At 40.4% G+C, this 22,010-nt stretch overlaps 1 protein-coding gene across 1 annotated transcript; it reads right to left on the bottom strand.

Annotated features, from left to right (window-relative positions):
• Positions 1-3,562: 3,562 nt before the first annotated feature.
• On the bottom strand, positions 3,563-11,326 carry LOC117340450 (monocarboxylate transporter 12-like). Its single transcript, XM_033902210.1, has 6 exons — positions 11,286-11,326; positions 9,966-10,211; positions 9,443-9,645; positions 6,808-6,951; positions 4,294-5,067; positions 3,563-3,904 (listed from the first exon to the last, which is right to left on the bottom strand). Exons 1-6 carry the CDS (start codon positions 11,324-11,326, stop codon positions 3,678-3,680), a joined length of 1,635 nt encoding a protein of 544 aa, XP_033758101.1. The 3' UTR covers positions 3,563-3,677.
• Positions 11,327-22,010: the final 10,684 nt, after the last annotated feature.

The raw sequence follows: 22,010 nt of genomic DNA, 5'->3' as shown, positions 1-22,010 counted from the left end.
GTTTCAGCTCAATAGCACTGGTGGAACCTGAGAAGAAGTTTAAAATGTGTTTTCAAAATGGCGGCTATGGCGGCCATCTTGGATTTCGGATCGACCCGAAAAGTAACAACACTTGGTCAGGACCATCTCAGGATCATTTCAGGCAAGTTTCAGCTCAATCCCACTGGTGGAACTTGAGAAGAAGTTTGAAATGTGAAAAGTTTACGCACGGCGCACGGCGGACGGCGGACGAAACATGATGACTATAGGTCATCCTGACCCTTCGGGTCAGATGACCTAAAAAGCTTATTGTATAGACACGCGACCACCTGTAAGGTCTCTAGGCACATATCAGACGAAATACTCTTGTACAATGTATCCAAATCTATTTCAATGTTTATCACTTATTGTAATATTCATTCCTTTACCGGTTTTCATAATGCAACTATAATTTTGTCAATATTTACATACTTTTATCGGATGTTGGAAAAAAAAATTATGTACATTTTCGCAAGCGTCGATCTAAAATGAGGATAATTAAATAATTCATATCGGCAGATAAGTACGACCTACTATGTATATATGGACATGTAAACGTTTTTTAAGATGTTTGTAAAATGGACATAAAATTGCATTTTATAGAACCATATAAACGCATTCTATGACGTTTTATTTGAGAATCATGCTTTAATTGAAGATGGCTTGTTTTTATTTGTTTAACGTCCTATTAGCTGTTAAAGTCATTTAAGGACGTGCGTGTGATATGCCTGCGTGGGTGAGTGCGGATGTTTGTTGTGGGAGGCTGTGTTATGTTCGAAGATACCCAGCAGGACACCTGACCCGGGCACATTATATTAACAGCAGGCAAACCAGTCCTTCCACTCCCAAAATGTGCAAAGCAAGAGTAGTGGACCCCCCCCTTTTTCGGATGAGGAAAATGTCGCGCGAGCATTACCACTTAATTTCTGGACCCCCCCCCCCCCCCCCTTTCAAATTCCTGGATCCGCACCTGTAATGTCTCCCTTGAAAATGCCTCACTTTTGGCCTTTAGTTGAGCGTTCGCCGCTGTGAGGAAGGTTTTGGGTTCTGTCCCCTGGCCGACACATACCAGAGTCTTTAAAAATGGTAGTTGCTATTCCTGCATAACGCTCAGCATATAAGGAGTTGGACGACTGGTTCGCCCGTTGTCAGTATAATGTGACCGGGTGGGGTGTCCTGCTGGGTGTCTTCGGCAGTATGCTTCAGTGAGATAGTACTATAAATCGGCAAAAGTTCCGGCCTATCACAAGAAGACTTAACACGAACATACAGCCTCCCAAAGCACACATACGCACTCACCACACGCATACATGTCGCACGCACGGGAGGCCGTCCTTAAATGACCTTAGCTGTTATTAGGGCGTTAAACAAAATAAACGAAACCAAACCAAACCTTAATTAGGTATGTATTATGATCATAATGATGTCCAGCTTTACTTACTATGAAAGTAACAGTGTTCATGTTCCTTGACACGAAACAAAAACAAATCTGTAAATACTTAATCTTAAAATGAGGAACTATAAAGTTGTGAAAGAACCAGTCAATAGAATCTTCTATTTAAAACCTAGTTTGCATTTAAAAAGTAGTTTGTCTTCCCACTACCAAAACACCCCGACTACCAAATCATAGTTCCAATTAAATATACGTAGTGTACAAAAAGGGTAATACAAGTGTTACTTTTTGTAGGAACATACCTGTGTATACAGCAAAGTGTCAACGTCGTGTTTCAAAAGTAGTCATACACAAGGTGATGGGTACATGTTGAGTGTTCTGGGTCCCTACTTGGCTGATTATGGTAACATTTTCGATTTACTTTGTTCTATACTAACGTTCTATGACAGCCAGAGTCATATACCTACACTTTTTCATTAAATCATTATCACCTTATACTACTGAACTCTGTCCAAATCCTAACTTTGGGTGGTTTTTTTTTTTTTTTCTTAAAAAAAAATTAATATCAAAACTATTTTGACGTATACGCCTTTGTCAAAGTTAATCAAGTAGATCATAGTCCTCAGTTTAAGTGAACTGTAGATAATATAGAAAAATATCATGCTAAACAACTTAACATCCCACATTTGACTGATGTCTGCATTTTCTATAGTTACATGTTCGATGGTTGGTAGAAAACGTTAACGGCAGGTTAAAACAGTTTAGGCTGTTTGATAAAGTTATGCCAAACACCTTCGTCCCCCGCATTGGGGACTTTGTAAAATTACCAATGCAGTTTTGAACCGATACCAGAGACCAATAGCCAGCATAAACCCGGATACTCAAGATGTTGCAATGTTGAATCAGATATCTGTGTTAATTATACACGTTTATATATATTTCCAATTCTTAATTTTGTAAATGGAAGAGAAATTCAACCATGTGATCAACGAATACCACACAAATTACAAAAGTTTTCAGCAAATTGTTTGCAATGGCTTCTTAGTTTAATTAAAAAGAAAATAAGGAATACACATATCTGGTATATTCTTAGATGAAAAACAAATGTTTTATCATTATAAGATTACTTTGATTTATTTTGTGTACGAGGTCAAACAGACTCAATCTTTTACAAACGAACAAATAGAAATTAAAGGGTAAGAAATGAAGATTTGATGTGAATTAGCAGTTAAAATCATGGTTAGTAATTATAAAATGTTGGTGAGTAGTCATTTACACTTTAGTAATATATCTTTTTTGAATGGACATCAGAATATTATCTCAAAATGTTTTACATCATTGAATGTATACTTTAAACTCTCATGTTTATTAGAACAATTGTTGTACGAACAATTGTTGTACTCAGACTAGTGTATTCGTTACATTTTCCACATTAGATTTACCGAGTCGAAATTCAGTCGCGCCACTCAAACAATACCTCACGCACACTTTTGGTTAGGTACTCATCAGAATGTAGAGAATTTCTTGTGTGGTATTGTACGTGCACAGTTGAGGCACGTGTTGTGGGATTCTGCGTCCATGTAGCCAATGATCAGTGGTACCTGGGCTACAAGAGACACACCGAGGAAGACAATATGGTGAAAGACAGTTTGATGCCCAAGTATCTAAAAACAGCCATTTTTCGTGTGGCATATTCGGCTAATGATCATCCAGAAGAAAAAAAATACCAAACTACGCCATGCTTTGTCCATCCATCGAGACCCAACGTTTGTGTCTGCATCATGACTTCTATGCGTTTGATATTATCAATATTATACATTGACGTTCTGTTGATGAAGTTTTGGTTTTGCTTAATTCTGTTTAACGTCCTATGAACAGCTAAGGTCATTTAAGGACGGCCTACCGTGCGTGCGACATGCATGCGTGTGTTGAGTGCGTATGTGTGTTTTGGGAGGCTGCGGTATGTTTGTGTTAAGTCTCCTTGTGATAGGCCGGAACTTTTGCCGATTTATAGTGCTACCTTACTGAAGCATATTGCTGAAGACACACAGCAGGGCACCCCACCCGGTCCAAACCAAACCAAACCTTTGGGATAAGCCAGCTGCGTGTGACGTGTATGCTTAATATAGTTTTCTATGAAATCATGTGGACAATACGATTTAAAAAGGTCACACAGATTGCGCCGGACTCTTTAGTTAATAATTGAATCACACTTGGATATTTATAACGCTTATGATAGATCTTCAGGCCTCATGAGCTTTATTCCCTAAATGAACGCAGTGTGATGAATATTGAAATCGGTCGTCCTCGTTTCAGAGGAGATATTTGATATCGCATAAGGAGTGATATTGAGTTCATTATCGCAGTGCTTTGTTGTCCTTGTCCTCCGTTTAAGTATACCAGCAAACACAAACAGACAAGATGCCACGCCAAGGCCTATGGAAAATCCGTGAAATGGCTGAGTGTAGGATTCAGTCAGATCTGCGAACAAACCTACAACATAAAATAATAACAAATATATGAAAATATAAAATAACCAATCACTGAACATCTGTATTAAGGGTCATACTGTTCGACACGAAATAAATTGGTATGAAAAAGCTCAATATTGAAACACTGATATTTACAAAATATGTACAAACTGCCAAATTGCTCCTTTTGCATCTTATACACACTTGTCAGAAAAATAAAATGGTTACAATGTAAAATATGACATCAATAACCTAACAAGTAACGTGTTTTAAATTGCATCAGAAAAGGTATTTATAAGTTTGTAAGAATGCAATTAGATGTTATTTATCAAACAAACGGTAATTTAAGAGAATGTATTTAAGAACTATCTGAATATAAGAGTATAACATATCAGATCAAGGCTTTTTTACCTGCAATTGGCCCGGCAATACTGTTACTGATACCAAGGAGCGTCATCAAGATTCCTAGTCCAACAGTGTAGTCATGTAGTCCAACGAGTTTCATTGTCGTCATTGTCACTGTGGTGACACTGACACCTAATGCCACCCCAAGAGTGACTAGGAGGACCACATGATGGGTATACGTTTCTGCACTAGGAAGGAAAGAATATACTGTTGTTCCAACGAGCGTGAAAAATGCGGGAATAAAAAGGACGCTGGTGTGAGGTATGTACCTTTTAAGCAGTCCTGGTAACACTCCACCAAACGCGACCCCTACATTTAAACAGATATACAGTATAACTTGAGTCTCCGAGTCAAATCCTTTCGTCATCAAGAAATCGATCATGAACGTCAATGAAGAGTTGATAACCGGAATTGTGCAGCACATGGCTATTACGTGTACGATATAAACCTTATTGGCGACCACTGATTTAAGAGAAGTAGTAAAATTGTTCTGTTTGGAGTTCTCTTCAAAGTTATTTGCTTTAGTATGTGAAAAACCAACCGATACTGGCTTGCAAACAGCAAAGAAACACACCATGTTTGCCATAAGTCCTCCTGTTATGAGTAAACAGCCTCTCCAGCCATACTCGTCTATGAGCGTTTTCATCATAAATGGGATTATCACTCCACCACATCCTGATCCAAATGTAAGGAAAGCCAAAGCCGTTAATTTAGATTTCCCTTCAAAGTATTCTCCGATACTTGTTGATGCGGATATAAAAGTCGCAGAGAAGCCAATTCCTGTTTTAAATGAAATTTCACTTATAAGAATAAGAAGCCTTGAAATGTGGAGCATTATTTCAAAAACGTATCATCAAAATAATTAATGACTTAAATTCATATGAAGATATATTTATATGAATAAGTGTATATGCCACAGTACAATCACGACAAGAAATTCACGCGTTTTGCCTCCGAACCAACAACGCGTACTGTCTATGATGTAATATGTTCAGATATGATTATTATGCATGCAAACAAACATCACCGAATTCCGATATGATAAGGAAATCGTATTCAAACTCAAAATATCATCAAACCGATATAGATTTGTAAATTCCTGAAAAGTATAAATCCGAGTAAAGTCACAAAATTGAGGCAAACGCAACATGTAAACATAAATCATGACGAAGCAAAACACTAATTATACCCCCGCAACGAAGTTAGGGGGGTATACTGGAATCAGGTTGTCTGTCCGTCCGTCCGTTTGTAGACGCGTTTTGACCGGACAACTCCTCCTAAACCGATGGGCCCATTCCGATGAAACTTCACAAAAATATTAATGATCATGTGTAAATGTGCATGCCACTTTATTTTTCTCAAAATTATGGTTGCTATGGCAACTGGTCACTATAAACAGGTTTTCCGATAAGAAAATAACTTTTAAGTTTTTCCGGACAACTCCTTAACTAAATGGCCAATTTCATCGAAACTTCACACAAATATAGAGGAACATGTGTAGATGTGCATGCCTTTTTTTCAAAATTATGGTTGCTGTGGCAACTGGTCACTATAAACAGGTTTTCTGATAAGAACCATAACTTTAAGTTTGTCCGGACAACTCCTCCTAAACCGAAGGGCTGATTTCAATGAAACTTCACACAAATATAGTGGACAATGTGTAGATGTGCATGCCACTTTCTTTTTTTTCAAAATTATGGTTGCTATGGCAACTGGTCACTATAAACAGGTTTTCTGATAAGAACCATATCAACTTTAAGTTTGTCCGGAAAACTCCTCCTAAACACTTTGTTTTTTTTCAAAATTATAGTTGTTATGGCAACTGGTCACTATATTACTGGGTTATCTTAGTTAGCCTCTAATGAACAGTTCCAATTCACCATTGACTCGTGCAGATTGTGGGGGTATTAGTCAGCCATCCTGGCGACAGTTTTAGTTCATTCTTGCCCTTACCGGCCTCGAATGTGATTCAGGTTGTTATCTGATGATGACACGTAATTCATCAATGCCTCGTCGAAGTTTGTCGTAAGGCTCCAGTCAAAACGTGTCCTCCTTTGTGATAAGCGATTTTATCAATATTGTATAAATTGAAGGTGTGGTTCCTAGAAAAGGTTAGGTAAAACAGAGGTTAACCCCTACTAGACAAAAACCAACAACAGAATACAGGTTTAGTTGGTTTGCACTTTTACGTCCTATCAACAATTTTGGTCATTTCCCGTGTGCGAAATACATGCGTGTGGCGAATACTTGTTTTTATTCGTGTTTGCCTACTTGTGGTATCTGGTCACTTGCGCTTACTCTAAAGTTACTGCTAAGGACACACCGCGTTTAACTTTGGAGAAAACGCTTATGAAGAAGGCTTTATGAGCGCGAATTGTGAAAGAAGCCTACAGGTGGCTACGTTACTACGCGGGTAGAGAACAAAGTATTTCCTGTATCAGCAGGGCTAGTTAAAATTAAGAGGAATACTAAATATAATATATTTTTACGAACATATTCATTAAGATCTACGTTACTTACCTGAAGCTACACCGAGCGTTACAATAAGATGAGGGATGCCTTTAGCAAAGAAAGAAAAGACCAGACCAAGTGTGACCAACAGACTTCCAGTTATCCCGGTAATTCTTGCTCCGTACCTGGACACAGACTTCCCCCACGGTGTTCCTGTGTAAACATGATATGGACGTTTAACACCATGACTCCAAAGGGAATCACTAAGAAGCAAAAGGTTGGTTTTCAAAATGGCCTAAGAAGCAAATACGATAGCTTGTATGTTATTGGAAGCCTCTTTAGTGCTATGTTTACAAATAGATGTTTTAAGTCCAATCATTTACATACGCAGGATTATTAGGCCCTTTTTGTGCGAAAAATAAAAAAAAGTATGATACCCGACAATGTCAGCTCTTCACTTTTTTCGAGAAAACTAAACATGGACATGTTATTGATAACATGTTACATATCATTTACCAAACAAGAAGTTACATATTTTAATAGATTAGGAACACGACATAAAATGTAATGGATTTTGGGTAAGATCATGCTCTTTTTACTTTAAGCAAAATTTTCTGAAGGTCAAATTGCAACTTCCTATTGCAGTACATTCGTGCTTATGTGCTTTAAAACATCCCCAAACAGTAAACAATAAAGTGCCAAAAAAGGTAATTAGGACTTTTGTGTAAAGTAACTGAAAATGATATACAATATTGCTATGTAACTATTAAAAGAAAAATGTGCATAGAGGAAAATCTGTTTTGCATAGCTCGCTGTCCAGTAGTAGGACATTGGCAATAAGAATTCATAATTGGATTATAATAATAAACTTTGATAATTGAGGATATAAAACCTGTTGAGCAAAGCTAATCATCTACAGCGTCCTCTGTTAGTAAAAGTCATGGTAGCATCACAGCAAACAGATATATAGATGAAATAAGTATCACTGTTACTGTTAAGACACAATTGTTAATCTTACTAAAACAGCAATTAATATCACAGTTATTTCATAATTTAAATTGACGTTCAAAATAAACATCATTGATTAATGTTGTCAAGAGCTGTAATGCTGTATCAAACCATTGTACTTCACACAGTTCCTGTGCCATGAGTGAATCTGACATCCTACGATGTCCTAAGAGTGCCGATATATCCAGATATCGTTAAGCCACAATTATCATTGAAGTGCTGACTGAAGTAGCCAGATGCCAGTGATATTGGGTATGTGCCACATGATTTTATTCGCAGTCGCATTTAGACAAATTGTGACTTGGCCCTTCTGGATAAGATTTTTTACACGCTGAGCTAAGGTGTTCTGAACGTTAAGGCACGCCTATATTTTGTCAGCCCCACCCTATCCTTCGTGTTTCGCATTGATGTTCTAATATTTATGGGTACTCAAATTGAGAGAGACTGTTACTATTCTAACAGGTGCCTCGATAACATCAATGAAAAGGTTGGAAGTTGTAAAAAACCCAGCCATTGCTTGAATCGTCGATGATATGACGCCATTGCCAATCTGGGTTTAGTGATGGATCTGTCAAGGTTAGTTTGTAAATTGAGTCAATCTAATTAAAATCTAGATGGTCATTCTCACTACGTTACATGAACATCTAACAGCATCCTATGAGGGGTTTGGTTTGGTTTGGTTTATTTTGTTTAACGTCCTATTAACAGCTAAGGTCATTTAAAGACGGCCTCCCGTGCGTGCGACATGCATGTGTGTGGTGGATGCATGTGTGTGGTGGGTGCATATGTGTGTTTTGGGAGGCTGCGGTATGTTCGTGTTAAGTCTCCTTGTGATAGGCCGGAACTTTTGCCGATTTAAAGTGCTACCTCACTGAAGCATACTGCCGAAGACACCCAGGAGGAGACCCCACCCGGTCACATTATACTGACAACGGGCGAACCAGTCGTCCACTCCAAATATGCTGAGCGCTTAGCAGGAGTCAATTTTGGCCATTAGTTGAGCGTTCGCCCCTGTGAGGAAGGCTTTGGGTTCTGCCCCCTTGCCGCGACATTTAAAAATGGTAGTTGCTACTCCTATGAGGGGTCACGTCGGGGTGACCTTTTGGATAAGCCAATCAAATGACTACTTCCAGAATCTCGGACGTGAATTTTATTGGTCCGAATTAGCATGACTAGAGTACCTAACTTGCATAAGCTGTCAATTTGTTTCAAGTCGTTTCGTCCCAGAAAGCATATACCTACATGCATATACAGGCTGTACCGAAATGGTTTGCCTCAGATGCAAGCTGTTATGAAATGGTTTGCTTCGATAACATCGACAAATTGACAATTCGCCCTGAAAGTGAAATACATCTCAGAGGTCATCGGAACGTGACCCCTTATGGGATGTTGTTAGATGTTCATGTAACGTAGTGAGAATGACCATCTAGATTTTAATTAGATTGTAAGTTGAGTGTACCCAGGTTTCAGAGAAGATGGCATCTTTCTTGTCCTACCAAGTGATTCCATAATCTGCCAAAACCTCCCTAAACCCTCGATCAACAACGACATCGAACATTAAACACGAACAAACGATACTAGATTTTATCAATAGTCGACGGATATTTATAATTTTATCAATTGATGAAATTGCATCATGGGATATGTTCGCTCTAGTAAGGACAAATGTGTTTGGTCATCGTTGTAGTCAACCTACCTGCTATATAAAGCATTCCCGCCGTGAATGATTGAACCAAAGCCGTCTCTGCTTTACTCCTCCCAAATGTACGGAGGAGTTCAGGAATGAGGACGGACAAATTGAAGGCAAAACCATGGCACAGAAAGATAATGAAATACCCCGATGTCAGCACAATCCATCTTCGGTATGACACATTCTTTGCTTTGGCTTCTTCATCAGAACTAGAATTATACAAGTCAATATGGCAGATTATAGAAATGAGATGAAGACTTCTGTGGAATGAGGAAACATACTTTCATAACTAAGTATGAAATATAAGAGTACTTGCCTGATTGATGAACTGCCCGTGCAAATGGTATGAAATTTGGACGGAATAAATAAATTGTAAGTCTTGAACAATAAAAAAAAATAAACATTGTGATACATCGGAAAGTACAAAAGAGGATCTTTCGTTAGTATTGATAACGTAAAAAAATGTCCCTTAACGACCCTACTAGCTGTTAGGATCCTTTATAAGTGTGTGAAGTTTGATGCAAATCACTTTAGGAATGAAACCGCTAGATCAAAGGCAACTTCGCATGATCGTACACTAATGAATGGACCGAGAGGTGACCTTATAGCCTCCACAAAGGGGTCTAATAATGGCTTCATCTGGAAATGATGATAGCTTTCATGTAAACTGTCAAAAATGTTAACTCTCATTTCTGGGAGGAATCTAGGATGCATGCGCGTACCCGGGTGGAATGTTCCATTCTCATTTCTCATGTCGTCCTTTGCAGGTAAATTCCTGAATTGGATAAATAAGTCTTCAAATTATTAGGTACATTTGTTCATAAGGTATTTGCTACTCCTGCTTAGCGCTCAGCTTAATTGGAGTGGGACGACTAGTTCGCCCGTTGTCAGTATAATGTGACCGGGTGGGATGTGCTGCTGGGTGTCTTCGGCAGTATGCTTTAGTGAGGTAGCACTATAAATCGGCAAAAGTGCTGGCCTATCACAAGGAGACTTAACACAAACATACCGCAGCCTCCCAAAACACACATACGCACTCACCACACGCATGCATGTCGCATGCACAGGAGGCCGTCTTTAAATGACCTTAGCTGTTAATAGGACGTTAAACAAAATAAACCAAACCAAACGAACACGAACACGTAGACTATTTCATCTACACTGAACACTACAGTACAAACCAATATCACAGCAAACGCAAACACAGTTCTAAATTATCATGTATACAAAGGGCTAACTGGAACACAGCTATCCTGTTACCGTGTAGGGGTCATAACAAACTAAATTGCACAGTACGATGCACACGTTACTTGAATAAATATTTTACTCGCTCGACCTGTTTACTAACTTTCAAAGCCCATGCCCTAAACACGCAGCTTGCATTCTAGATTAATCCACCTATACAACTATGAACCATCCTCATCCAAGTGGACCATAGACACCCACCCCATACCCCATATATACATATTTGTTACTAAGGTTATACACTTGTAAATGCTCTGTATTCACGACTAAAAGTTTAGCTGTGTCGATTTAAACAGGACGCATGATGAGTTATGTTCATTTGCTTTTTCAAGATATTGACTCCCAACAATTTTCCACTAAACACTTGATTATCACTCTGACCGTTATAATCATGCGTTAATATACTTTGTTAAAACATGCAAATATAATTTGAATTGATTTTGTTTTTTTTTGCCAAACAAGGGCCTCTTTTTATAGCTGAAAATGGAACCCACACTCACAACACACATACATTCTCACACAATCCTTACACATGCCCTCCATCTCTCGCGAGGATTTCCATACACATACCTTCCAAAAAGGATATCAATTGATTGGTACTTACGTGTTATTGGTGTTCAGGTTCGACGTAGTATGGAAAGTCATGGTATAATAACAGCCAGTGACAGGAAGGGATGGATGAATATTAAAAAAAATCTGCGCAGACGTGTATACACTGCATCCTGTTTTAAAATACCACAGGACTGGACACTTTCAAACTAAGAGGCCTCGATTAACGATATTCGTCTTGTAGGTTTCTAGATGTCAAAATATTCAAACGACTTGTATTGATCATTCCAAGTCCTTGAATCACGATATCTGGTTTCCTCTCTTTTAAGTGTCGTCTGGAAAAGAAACCCTAAACAAGAGGCCCATGGGGCCTGTATCGCTCACCTGGTTGGATTTGACCAAATGTCAAAATAATGTTCATGTTCAATTCCTTTTGTTTGTTAACCTCAAACAATGCTATATTTGGTTATAGCGTGGGTATCCCGACTGCTTTAAAGAAATAATGAAGTCCAGTCTCTCTGAGTTTACAACATGCATTTATAACTTTATGACTAGTAGTGATTTAAAGGAATTACCTCTATTTCCCCATTAGGCCCCGCCCCTTTGGCCCCTTGGGGGTCAGAGTCACCATTTATGCAAAATCTGTTCCCCTTCCCCAAAGGATGTTTCTTATTAAATTGGGTTCAAATCCATTCATAAATTTATGACTAGTAGTGATTTAAAGGAATTACCTCTGTTTCCCATATGGGGCCCCTTCCATTTGGCCCCTCAGGGGTCAGAGTCACCATTTATGCAAAATCTCTTCCCCTTCCCCAAAGGATGTTTCTGATTAAATTGGGTTCAAATCCATTCATAACTTTATGACTAGTAGCGATTTAAAGATATTAACTCTGTTTCCCCATTAGGCCCCGCCCCTTTGGTCCTTTGGGAGTCAGAGTCATCATTTATGCAAAATCTGTTCCCCTTCCCCCAATTATGTTTTTGACCAAATTGGGTTCAAATCTTTTCATAACTTTATGACAAGTAGCGATTTAAAGATATTACCTCTGTTTCCCCATTAGGCCCCGCCCCTTCGGTCCTTTGGGAGTCAGAGTCATCATTTATGCAAAATCTGTTCCCCTTCACATAAGAATGTTTCTGACCAATTTGGGTTTAAATCCATTCATAACTTTATTACTAGTAGCGATTTGAAGGAATTACCACTTATTTCCCCATTAGGCCCCGCCCCTTTGGCCCCTTGGGGATCAGAGTCACCATTTATGCAAAATCTGTTCCCCTTTCCCAAAGAATATTTCTTAATAAATTGTGTTAAAAACCATTCATAACTGTATGACTAGTAGCGATTTAAAGGAATTACCTCTGTTTCCCCAGTAGGCCCCCGCCCCTTTGGTCCTTTGGGAGTCGGAGTCATCATTTATGCAAAATCTGTTCCCCTTCCCCCAAGAATGTTTCTGACCAAATTGGGTTCCAATCCATTTATAACTTTATGACAAGTAGCGATTTGAAGGAATTACCTCTATTTCCCCATTAGGCCCGCCCCTTTGGCCCCTTGGGGGTCAGAGTAACCATTTATCCAAAATCTGTTCCCCTTCCCTGGAGGATGTTTCTGAACAAATTGGGTTCAAATCCATTCATAACTTTATGACAAGTAGCGATTTTAAGGAATTGCCTCAATTTCCCCTATTGGGCCCCGCCCCTCAGGCCCCTTGGGGGTCAGAGTCACCATTTATGCAAAATCTGTTCCTCTTTCCCAAAGAATGTTTCTGATTAAATTGGGTTGAAATCCATTCATAACTTTATGACTAATAGCGATTTGAAGGAATTACCTCTATTTCCCCATTAGGCCCCGCCCCTTTGGCCCCTTGGGGGTCAGAGTCACCATTTATGCAAAATCTGTTCCCCTTCCCCCAAGAATGTTTCTGACCAAATTGGGTTCAAATCCATTCATGACTTTATGACTAGTAGCGATTTGAAGGAATTACCTCTATTTCCCCATTAGGCCCGCCCCTTTGGCCCCTTGGGGGTCAGAGTAACCATTTATGCAAAATCTGTTCCCCTTCCCCAAAGGATGTTTCTTATTAAATTGGGTTCAAATCCATTCATAAATTTATGACTAGTAGTGATTTAAAGGAATTACCTCTATTTCCCATATGGGGGCCCCTTCCATTTGGCCCCTCAGGGGTCAGAGTCACCATTTATGCAAAATCTCTTCCCCTTCCCCAAAGGATGTTTCTTATTAAATTGGGTTCAAATCCATTCATAACTTTATGACTAGTAGCGATTTAAAGATATTAACTCTGTTTCCCCATTAGGCCCCGCCCCTTTGGTCCTTTGGGAGTCAGAGTCATCATTTATGCAAAATCTGTTCCCCTTCCCCCAATTATGTTTTTGACCAAATTGGGTTCAAATCTTTTCATAACTTTATGACAAGTAGCGATTTAAAGATATTACCTCTGTTTCCCCATTAGGCCCCGCCCCTTCGGTCCTTTGGGAGTCAGAGTCATCATTTATGCAAAATCTGTTCCCCTTCACATAAGAATGTTTCTGACCAATTTAGGTTTAAATCCATTCATAACTTTATTACTAGTAGCGATTTGAAGGAATTACCTCTTATTTCCCCATTAGGCCCCGCCCCTTTGGCCCCTTGGGGATCAGAGTCACCATTTATGCAAAATCTGTTCCCCTTTCCCAAAGAATATTTCTTAATAAATTGTGTTAAAAACCATTCATAACTGTATGACTAGTAGCGATTTAAAGGAATTACCTCTGTTTCCCCAGTAGGCCCCGCCCCTTTGGTCCTTTGGGAGTCGGAGTCATCATTTACGCAAAATCTGTTCCCCTTCCCCCAAGAATGTTTCTGACCAAATTGGGTTCAAATCCATTTATAACTTTATGACTAGTAGCGATTTGAAGGAATTACCTCTATTTCCCAATTAGGCCCGCCCCTTTGGCCCCTTGGGGGTCAGAGTAACCATTTATCCAAAATCTGTTCCCCTTCCCTGGAGGATGTTTCTGACTAAATTGGGTTCAAATCCATTCATAACTTTATGACAAGTAGCGATTTTAAGGAATTGCCTCAATTTCCCCTATTGGGCCCCGCCCCTCAGGCTCCTCGGGGGTCAGTCACTATTTATGCAAAATCTATTCCCCATCCCCAAGAATGTTTCTGACCAAATTGGTTTTAAATCCATTCATAACTTTATGACTAGTAGTGATTTGAAGGAATTATCTCTATTTCCCCATTAGGCCCCGCCCCTTTGGCCCCTTGGGGGTCAGAGTAACCATTTATGCAAAATCTGTTCCCCTTCACATAAGAATGTTTCTGACCAATTTGGGTTCAAATCCCTTCATAACTTTGACAAGTAGCGATTTTAAGGAATTGCCTCTTATTTCCCTATTAGGCCCCGCCCCTTTGGCCCCTTGGGGATCAGAGTCACCATTTATGCAAAATCTGTTCCCCTTTCTCAAAGAATATTTCTTAATAAATTGTGTTAAAAACCATTCATAACTGTATGAATAGTAGCGATTTAAAGGAATTACCTCTGTTTCCCCATCAGGCCCCGCCCCTTTGGTCCTTTGGGAGTCGGAGTCACCATTTATGCAAAATCTGTTCCTCTTTCCCAAAGAATGTTTCTGATTAAATTGGGTTGAAATCCATTCATAACTTTATGACTAGTAGCGATTTGAAGGAATTACCTCTATTTCCCCATTAGGCCCCGCCCCTTTGGCCCCTTGGGGGTCAGAGTCACCATTTATGCAAAATCTGTTCCCCTTTCCCCAAGAATGTTTCTGACCAAATTGGGTTCAAATCCATTCATAACTTTAAGACAAGTAGCGATTTGAAGAAATTACCTCTATTTCCCCATTAGGCCCCGCCCCTTTGGCCCCTTGGGGGTCAGAGTCACCATTTATGCAAAATCTGTTCCCCTTCCCCCAAGAATGTTTCTGACCAAATTGGGTTCAAATCCATTCATAACTTTATGACTAGTAGCGATTTAAAGGAATTACCTCTATTTCCCCATTAGGCCCGCCCCTTTGGCCCCTTGGGGGTCAGAGTAACCATTTATCCAAAATCTGTTCCCCTTCCCTGGAGGATGTTTCTGACTAAATTGGGTTCAAATCCATTCATAACTTTATGACAAGTAGCGATTTTAAGGAATTGCCTCAATTTCCCCTATTGGGCCCTGCCCTTCAGGCCCCTTGGGGGTCAGAGTCACCATTTATGCAAAATATGTTCCCCTTCTCCCATGAATGTTTCTGACCAAATTGGGTTCAAATCCATTCATAACTTTATGACTAGTAGCGATTTAAAGATATTAACTCTGTTTCCCCATTAGGCCCCGCCCCTTTGGTCCTTTGGGAGTCAGAGTCATCATTTATGCAAAATCTGGTCCCCTTCCCCAATGATGTTTTTGACCAAATTGGGTTCAAATCTTTTCATAACTTTATGACAAGTAGCGATTTAAAGATATTACCTCTGTTTCCCCATTAGGCCCCGCCCCTTCGGTCCTTTCGGAGTCAGTCATCATTTATGCAAAATTTGTTCCCCTTCACATAAGAATGTTTCTGACCAATTTGGGTTTAAATCCATTCATAACTTTATTACTAGTAGCGATTTGAAGGAATTACCTCTTATTTCCCTATTAGGCCCCGCCCCTTTGGCCCCTTGGGGATCAGAGTCACCATTTATGCAAAATCTGTTCCCCTTTCCCAAAGAATATTTCTTAATAAATTGTGTTAAAAACCATTCATAACTGTATGAATAGTAGCGATTTAAAGGAATTACCTCTGTTTCCCCATCAGGCCCCGCCCCTTTGGTCCTTTGGGAGTCGGAGTCATCATTTATGCAAAATCTGTTCCCCTTCCCCCAAGAATGTTTCTGACCAAATTGGGTTCAAATCCATTCATAACTTTATGACTAGTAGCGATTTGAAGGAATTACACCTATTTCCCCATTAGGCCCGCCCCTTTGGCCCCTTGGGGGTCAGAGTAACCATTTATCCAAAATCTGTTCCCCTTCCCTGGAGGATGTTTCTGACTAAATTGGGTTCAAATCCATTCATAACTTTATGACAAGTAGCGATTTTAAGGAATTGTCTCAATTTCCCCTATTGGGCCCCGCCCCTCAGGCCCCTTGGGGGTTAGAGTCACCATTTATGCAAAGTCTGTTCCCCATCCCCCAAGAATGTTTCTGACCAAATTGGGTTCAAATCCATTCATAACTTTATGACTAGTAGCGATTTAAAGGAATTACTTCTATTTCCCCTATTGGGACCCGCCCCTTTGGCTCCTCGGGGGTCAGAGCCACCATTTATGCAAAATCTGTTCCCCTTCACATAAGAATGTTTCTGACCAATTTGGGTTTAAATCCATTCATAACTTTATGACTAGTAGTGATTTGAAGGAATTACCTCTATTTCCCCATTAGGCCCCGCCCCTTTGGCCCCTTGGGGGTCAGAGTAACCATTTATGCAAAATCTGTTCCCGTTCCCTGAAGGATGTTTCTGACCAAATTGGGTTTAAATCCATTCATAACTTTATGACAAGTAGCGATTTTAAGGAATTGCCTCAATTTCCCCTATTGGGCCCCGCCCCTCAGGCCCCTTGGGGGTCAGAGTCACCATTTATGCAAAATCTGTTCCTCTTTCCCAAAGAATGTTTCTGATTAAATTGGGTTGAAATCCATTCATAACTTTATGACTAGTAGCGATTTGAAGGAATTACCTCTATTTCCCCATTAGGCCCCGCCCCTTTGGCCCCTTGGGGGTCAGAGTCACCATTTATGCAAAATCTGTTCCCCTTTCCCCAAGAATGTTTCTGACCAAATTGGGTTCAAATCCATTCATAACTTTAAGACAAGTAGCGATTTGAAGAAATTACCTCTATTTCCCCATTAGGCCCCGCCCCTTTGGCCCCTTGGGGGTCAGAGTCACCATTTATGCAAAATCTGTTCCCCTTCCCCCAAGAATGTTTCTGACCAAATTGGGTTCAAATCCATTCATAACTTTATGACTAGTAGCGATTTGAAGGAATTACCTCTATTTCCCCATTAGGCCCGCCCCTTTGGCCCCTTGGGGGTCAGAGTAACCAGTTATCCAAAATCTGTTCCCCTTCCCTGGAGGATGTTTCTGACTAAATTGGGTTCAAATCCATTCATAACTTTATGACAAGTAGCGATTTTAAGGAATTGTCTCAATTTCCCCTATTGGGCCCCGCCCCTCAGGCCCCTTGGGGGTCAGAGTCACCATTTATGCAAAATCTGTTCCCCATCCCCCAAGAATGTTTCTGACCAAATTGGGTTCAAATCCATTCATAACTTTATGACAAGTAGCGATTTAAAGATATTACCTCTGTTTCCCCATTAGGCCCCGCCCCTTCGGTCCTTTGGGAGTCAGAGTCATCATTTATGCAAAATCTGTTCCCCTTCACATAAGAATGTTTCTGACCAATTTGGGTTTAAATCCATTCATAACTTTATTACTAGTAGCGATTTGAAGGAATTACCACTTATTTCCCCATTAGGCCCCGCCCCTTTGGCCCCTTGGGGATCAGAGTCACCATTTATGCAAAATCTGTTCCCCTTTCCCAAAGAATATTTCTTAATAAATTGTGTTAAAAACCATTCATAACTGTATGACTAGTAGCGATTTAAAGGAATTACCTCTGTTTCCCCAGTAGGCCCCGCCCCTTTGGTCCTTTGGGAGTCGGAGTCATCATTTATGCAAAATCTGTTCCCCTTCCCCCAAGAATGTTTCTGACCAAATTGGGTTCCAATCCATTTATAACTTTATGACAAGTAGCGATTTGAAGGAATTACCTCTATTTCCCCATTAGGCCCGCCCCTTTGGCCCCTTGGGGGTCAGAGTAACCATTTATCCAAAATCTGTTCCCCTTCCCTGGAGGATGTTTCTGAACAAATTGGGTTCAAATCCATTCATAACTTTATGACAAGTAGCGATTTTAAGGAATTGCCTCAATTTCCCCTATTGGGCCCCGCCCCTCAGGCCCCTTGGGGGTCAGAGTCACCATTTATGCAAAATCTGTTCCTCTTTCCCAAAGAATGTTTCTGATTAAATTGGGTTGAAATCCATTCATAACTTTATGACTAATAGCGATTTGAAGGAATTACCTCTATTTCCCCATTAGGCCCCGCCCCTTTGGCCCCTTGGGGGTCAGAGTCACCATTTATGCAAAATCTGTTCCCCTTCCCCCAAGAATGTTTCTGACCAAATTGGGTTCAAATCCATTCATGACTTTATGACTAGTAGCGATTTGAAGGAATTACCTCTATTTCCCCATTAGGCCCGCCCCTTTGGCCCCTTGGGGGTCAGAGTAACCATTTATGCAAAATCTGTTCCCCTTCCCCAAAGGATGTTTCTTATTAAATTGGGTTCAAATCCATTCATAAATTTATGACTAGTAGTGATTTAAAGGAATTACCTCTATTTCCCATATGGGGCCCCTTCCATTTGGCCCCTCAGGGGTCAGAGTCACCATTTATGCAAAATCTCTTCCCCTTCCCCAAAGGATGTTTCTTATTAAATTGGGTTCAAATCCATTCATAACTTTATGACTAGTAGCGATTTAAAGATATTAACTCTGTTTCCCCATTAGGCCCCGCCCCTTTGGTCCTTTGGGAGTCAGAGTCATCATTTATGCAAAATCTGTTCCCCTTCCCCCAATTATGTTTTTGCCCAAATTGGGTTCAAATCTTTTCATAACTTTATGACAAGTAGCGATTTAAAGATATTACCTCTGTTTCCCCATTAGGCCCCGCCCCTTCGGTCCTTTGGGAGTCAGAGTCATCATTTATGCAAAATCTGTTCCCCTTCACATAAGAATGTTTCTGACCAATTTAGGTTTAAATCCATTCATAACTTTATTACTAGTAGCGATTTGAAGGAATTACCTCTTATTTCCCCATTAGGCCCCGCCCCTTTGGCCCCTTGGGGATCAGAGTCACCATTTATGCAAAATCTGTTCCCCTTTCCCAAAGAATATTTCTTAATAAATTGTGTTAAAAACCATTCATAACTGTATGACTAGTAGCGATTTAAAGGAATTACCTCTGTTTCCCCAGTAGGCCCCGCCCCTTTGGTCCTTTGGGAGTCGGAGTCATCATTTACGCAAAATCTGTTCCCCTTCCCCCAAGAATGTTTCTGACCAAATTGGGTTCAAATCCATTTATAACTTTATGACTAGTAGCGATTTGAAGGAATTACCTCTATTTCCCAATTAGGCCCGCCCCTTTGGCCCCTTGGGGGTCAGAGTAACCATTTATCCAAAATCTGTTCCCCTTCCCTGGAGGATGTTTCTGACTAAATTGGGTTCAAATCCATTCATAACTTTATGACAAGTAGCGATTTTAAGGAATTGCCTCAATTTCCCCTATTGGGCCCCGCCCCTCAGGCTCCTCGGGGGTCAGTCACTATTTATGCAAAATCTATTCCCCATCCCCAAGAATGTTTCTGACCAAATTGGTTTTAAATCCATTCATAACTTTATGACTAGTAGTGATTTGAAGGAATTATCTCTATTTCCCCATTAGGCCCCGCCCCTTTGGCCCCTTGGGGGTCAGAGTAACCATTTATGCAAAATCTGTTCCCCTTCACATAAGAATGTTTCTGACCAATTTGGGTTCAAATCCCTTCATAACTTTGACAAGTAGCGATTTTAAGGAATTGCCTCTTATTTCCCTATTAGGCCCCGCCCCTTTGGCCCCTTGGGGATCAGAGTCACCATTTATGCAAAATCTGTTCCCCTTTCTCAAAGAATATTTCTTAATAAATTGTGTTAAAAACCATTCATAACTGTATGAATAGTAGCGATTTAAAGGAATTACCTCTGTTTCCCCATCAGGCCCCGCCCCTTTGGTCCTTTGGGAGTCGGAGTCACCATTTATGCAAAATCTGTTCCTCTTTCCCAAAGAATGTTTCTGATTAAATTGGGTTGAAATCCATTCATAACTTTATGACTAGTAGCGATTTGAAGGAATTACCTCTATTTCCCCATTAGGCCCCGCCCCTTTGGCCCCTTGGGGGTCAGAGTCACCATTTATGCAAAATCTGTTCCCCTTTCCCCAAGAATGTTTCTGACCAAATTGGGTTCAAATCCATTCATAACTTTAAGACAAGTAGCGATTTGAAGAAATTACCTCTATTTCCCCATTAGGCCCCGCCCCTTTGGCCCCTTGGGGGTCAGAGTCACCATTTATGCAAAATCTGTTCCCCTTCCCCCAAGAATGTTTCTGACCAAATTGGGTTCAAATCCATTCATAACTTTATGACTAGTAGCGATTTAAAGGAATTACCTCTATTTCCCCATTAGGCCCGCCCCTTTGGCCCCTTGGGGGTCAGAGTAACCATTTATCCAAAATCTGTTCCCCTTCCCTGGAGGATGTTTCTGACTAAATTGGGTTCAAATCCATTCATAACTTTATGACAAGTAGCGATTTTAAGGAATTGCCTCAATTTCCCCTATTGGGCCCCGCCCCTCAGGCCCCTTGGGGGTCAGAGTCACCATTTATGCAAAATATGTTCCCCATCCCCCAAGAATGTTTCTGACCAAATTGGGTTCAAATCCATTCATAACTTTATGACTAGTAGCGATTTAAAGATATTAACTCTGTTTCCCCATTAGGCCCCGCCCCTTTGGTCCTTTGGGAGTCAGAGTCATCATTTATGCAAAATCTGGTCCCCTTCCCCAATGATGTTTTTGACCAAATTGGGTTCAAATCTTTTCATAACTTTATGACAAGTAGCGATTTAAAGATATTACCTCTGTTTCCCCATTAGGCCCCGCCCCTTCGGTCCTTTCGGAGTCAGTCATCATTTATGCAAAATTTGTTCCCCTTCACATAAGAATGTTTCTGACCAATTTGGGTTTAAATCCATTCATAACTTTATTACTAGTAGCGATTTGAAGGAATTACCTCTTATTTCCCTATTAGGCCCCGCCCCTTTGGCCCCTTGGGGATCAGAGTCACCATTTATGCAAAATCTGTTCCCCTTTCCCAAAGAATATTTCTTAATAAATTGTGTTAAAAACCATTCATAACTGTATGAATAGTAGCGATTTAAAGGAATTACCTCTGTTTCCCCATCAGGCCCCGCCCCTTTGGTCCTTTGGGAGTCGGAGTCATCATTTATGCAAAATCTGTTCCCCTTCCCCCAAGAATGTTTCTGACCAAATTGGGTTCAAATCCATTCATAACTTTATGACTAGTAGCGATTTGAAGGAATTACACCTATTTCCCCATTAGGCCCGCCCCTTTGGCCCCTTGGGGGTCAGAGTAACCATTTATCCAAAATCTGTTCCCCTTCCCTGGAGGATGTTTCTGACTAAATTGGGTTCAAATCCATTCATAACTTTATGACAAGTAGCGATTTTAAGGAATTGTCTCAATTTCCCCTATTGGGCCCCGCCCCTCAGGCCCCTTGGGGGTTAGAGTCACCATTTATGCAAAGTCTGTTCCCCATCCCCCAAGAATGTTTCTGACCAAATTGGGTTCAAATCCATTCATAACTTTATGACTAGTAGCGATTTAAAGGAATTACTTCTATTTCCCCTATTGGGACCCGCCCCTTTGGCTCCTCGGGGGTCAGAGCCACCATTTATGCAAAATCTGTTCCCCTTCACATAAGAATGTTTCTGACCAATTTGGGTTTAAATCCATTCATAACTTTATGACTAGTAGTGATTTGAAGGAATTACCTCTATTTCCCCATTAGGCCCCGCCCCTTTGGCCCCTTGGGGGTCAGAGTAACCATTTATGCAAAAT

Source organism: Pecten maximus, chromosome 13 (assembly GCF_902652985.1).
Source record: "Pecten maximus chromosome 13, xPecMax1.1, whole genome shotgun sequence".
In the NCBI taxonomy this organism is placed as follows: domain Eukaryota; kingdom Metazoa; phylum Mollusca; class Bivalvia; order Pectinida; family Pectinidae; genus Pecten; species Pecten maximus.
Note: the sequence above shows the minus strand (reverse complement) of the source record. Positions and strands in the feature narration are given on the sequence as shown.

Coding starts and splice junctions, on each gene's coding strand:
- LOC117340450 (XM_033902210.1), bottom strand. CDS start 11,326: ATGACTTTCCATACTACGTCGAACCTGAACACCAATAACAC. Junction 10,212..11,285: donor AACCTGAACACCAATAACAC/GTAAGTACCAAT, acceptor TATCCAATTCAG/GAATTTACCTGCAAAGGACG. Junction 3,905..4,293: donor TATTGCCGGGCCAATTGCAG/GTAAAAAAGCCT, acceptor TTTATGTTGTAG/GTTTGTTCGCAGATCTGACT.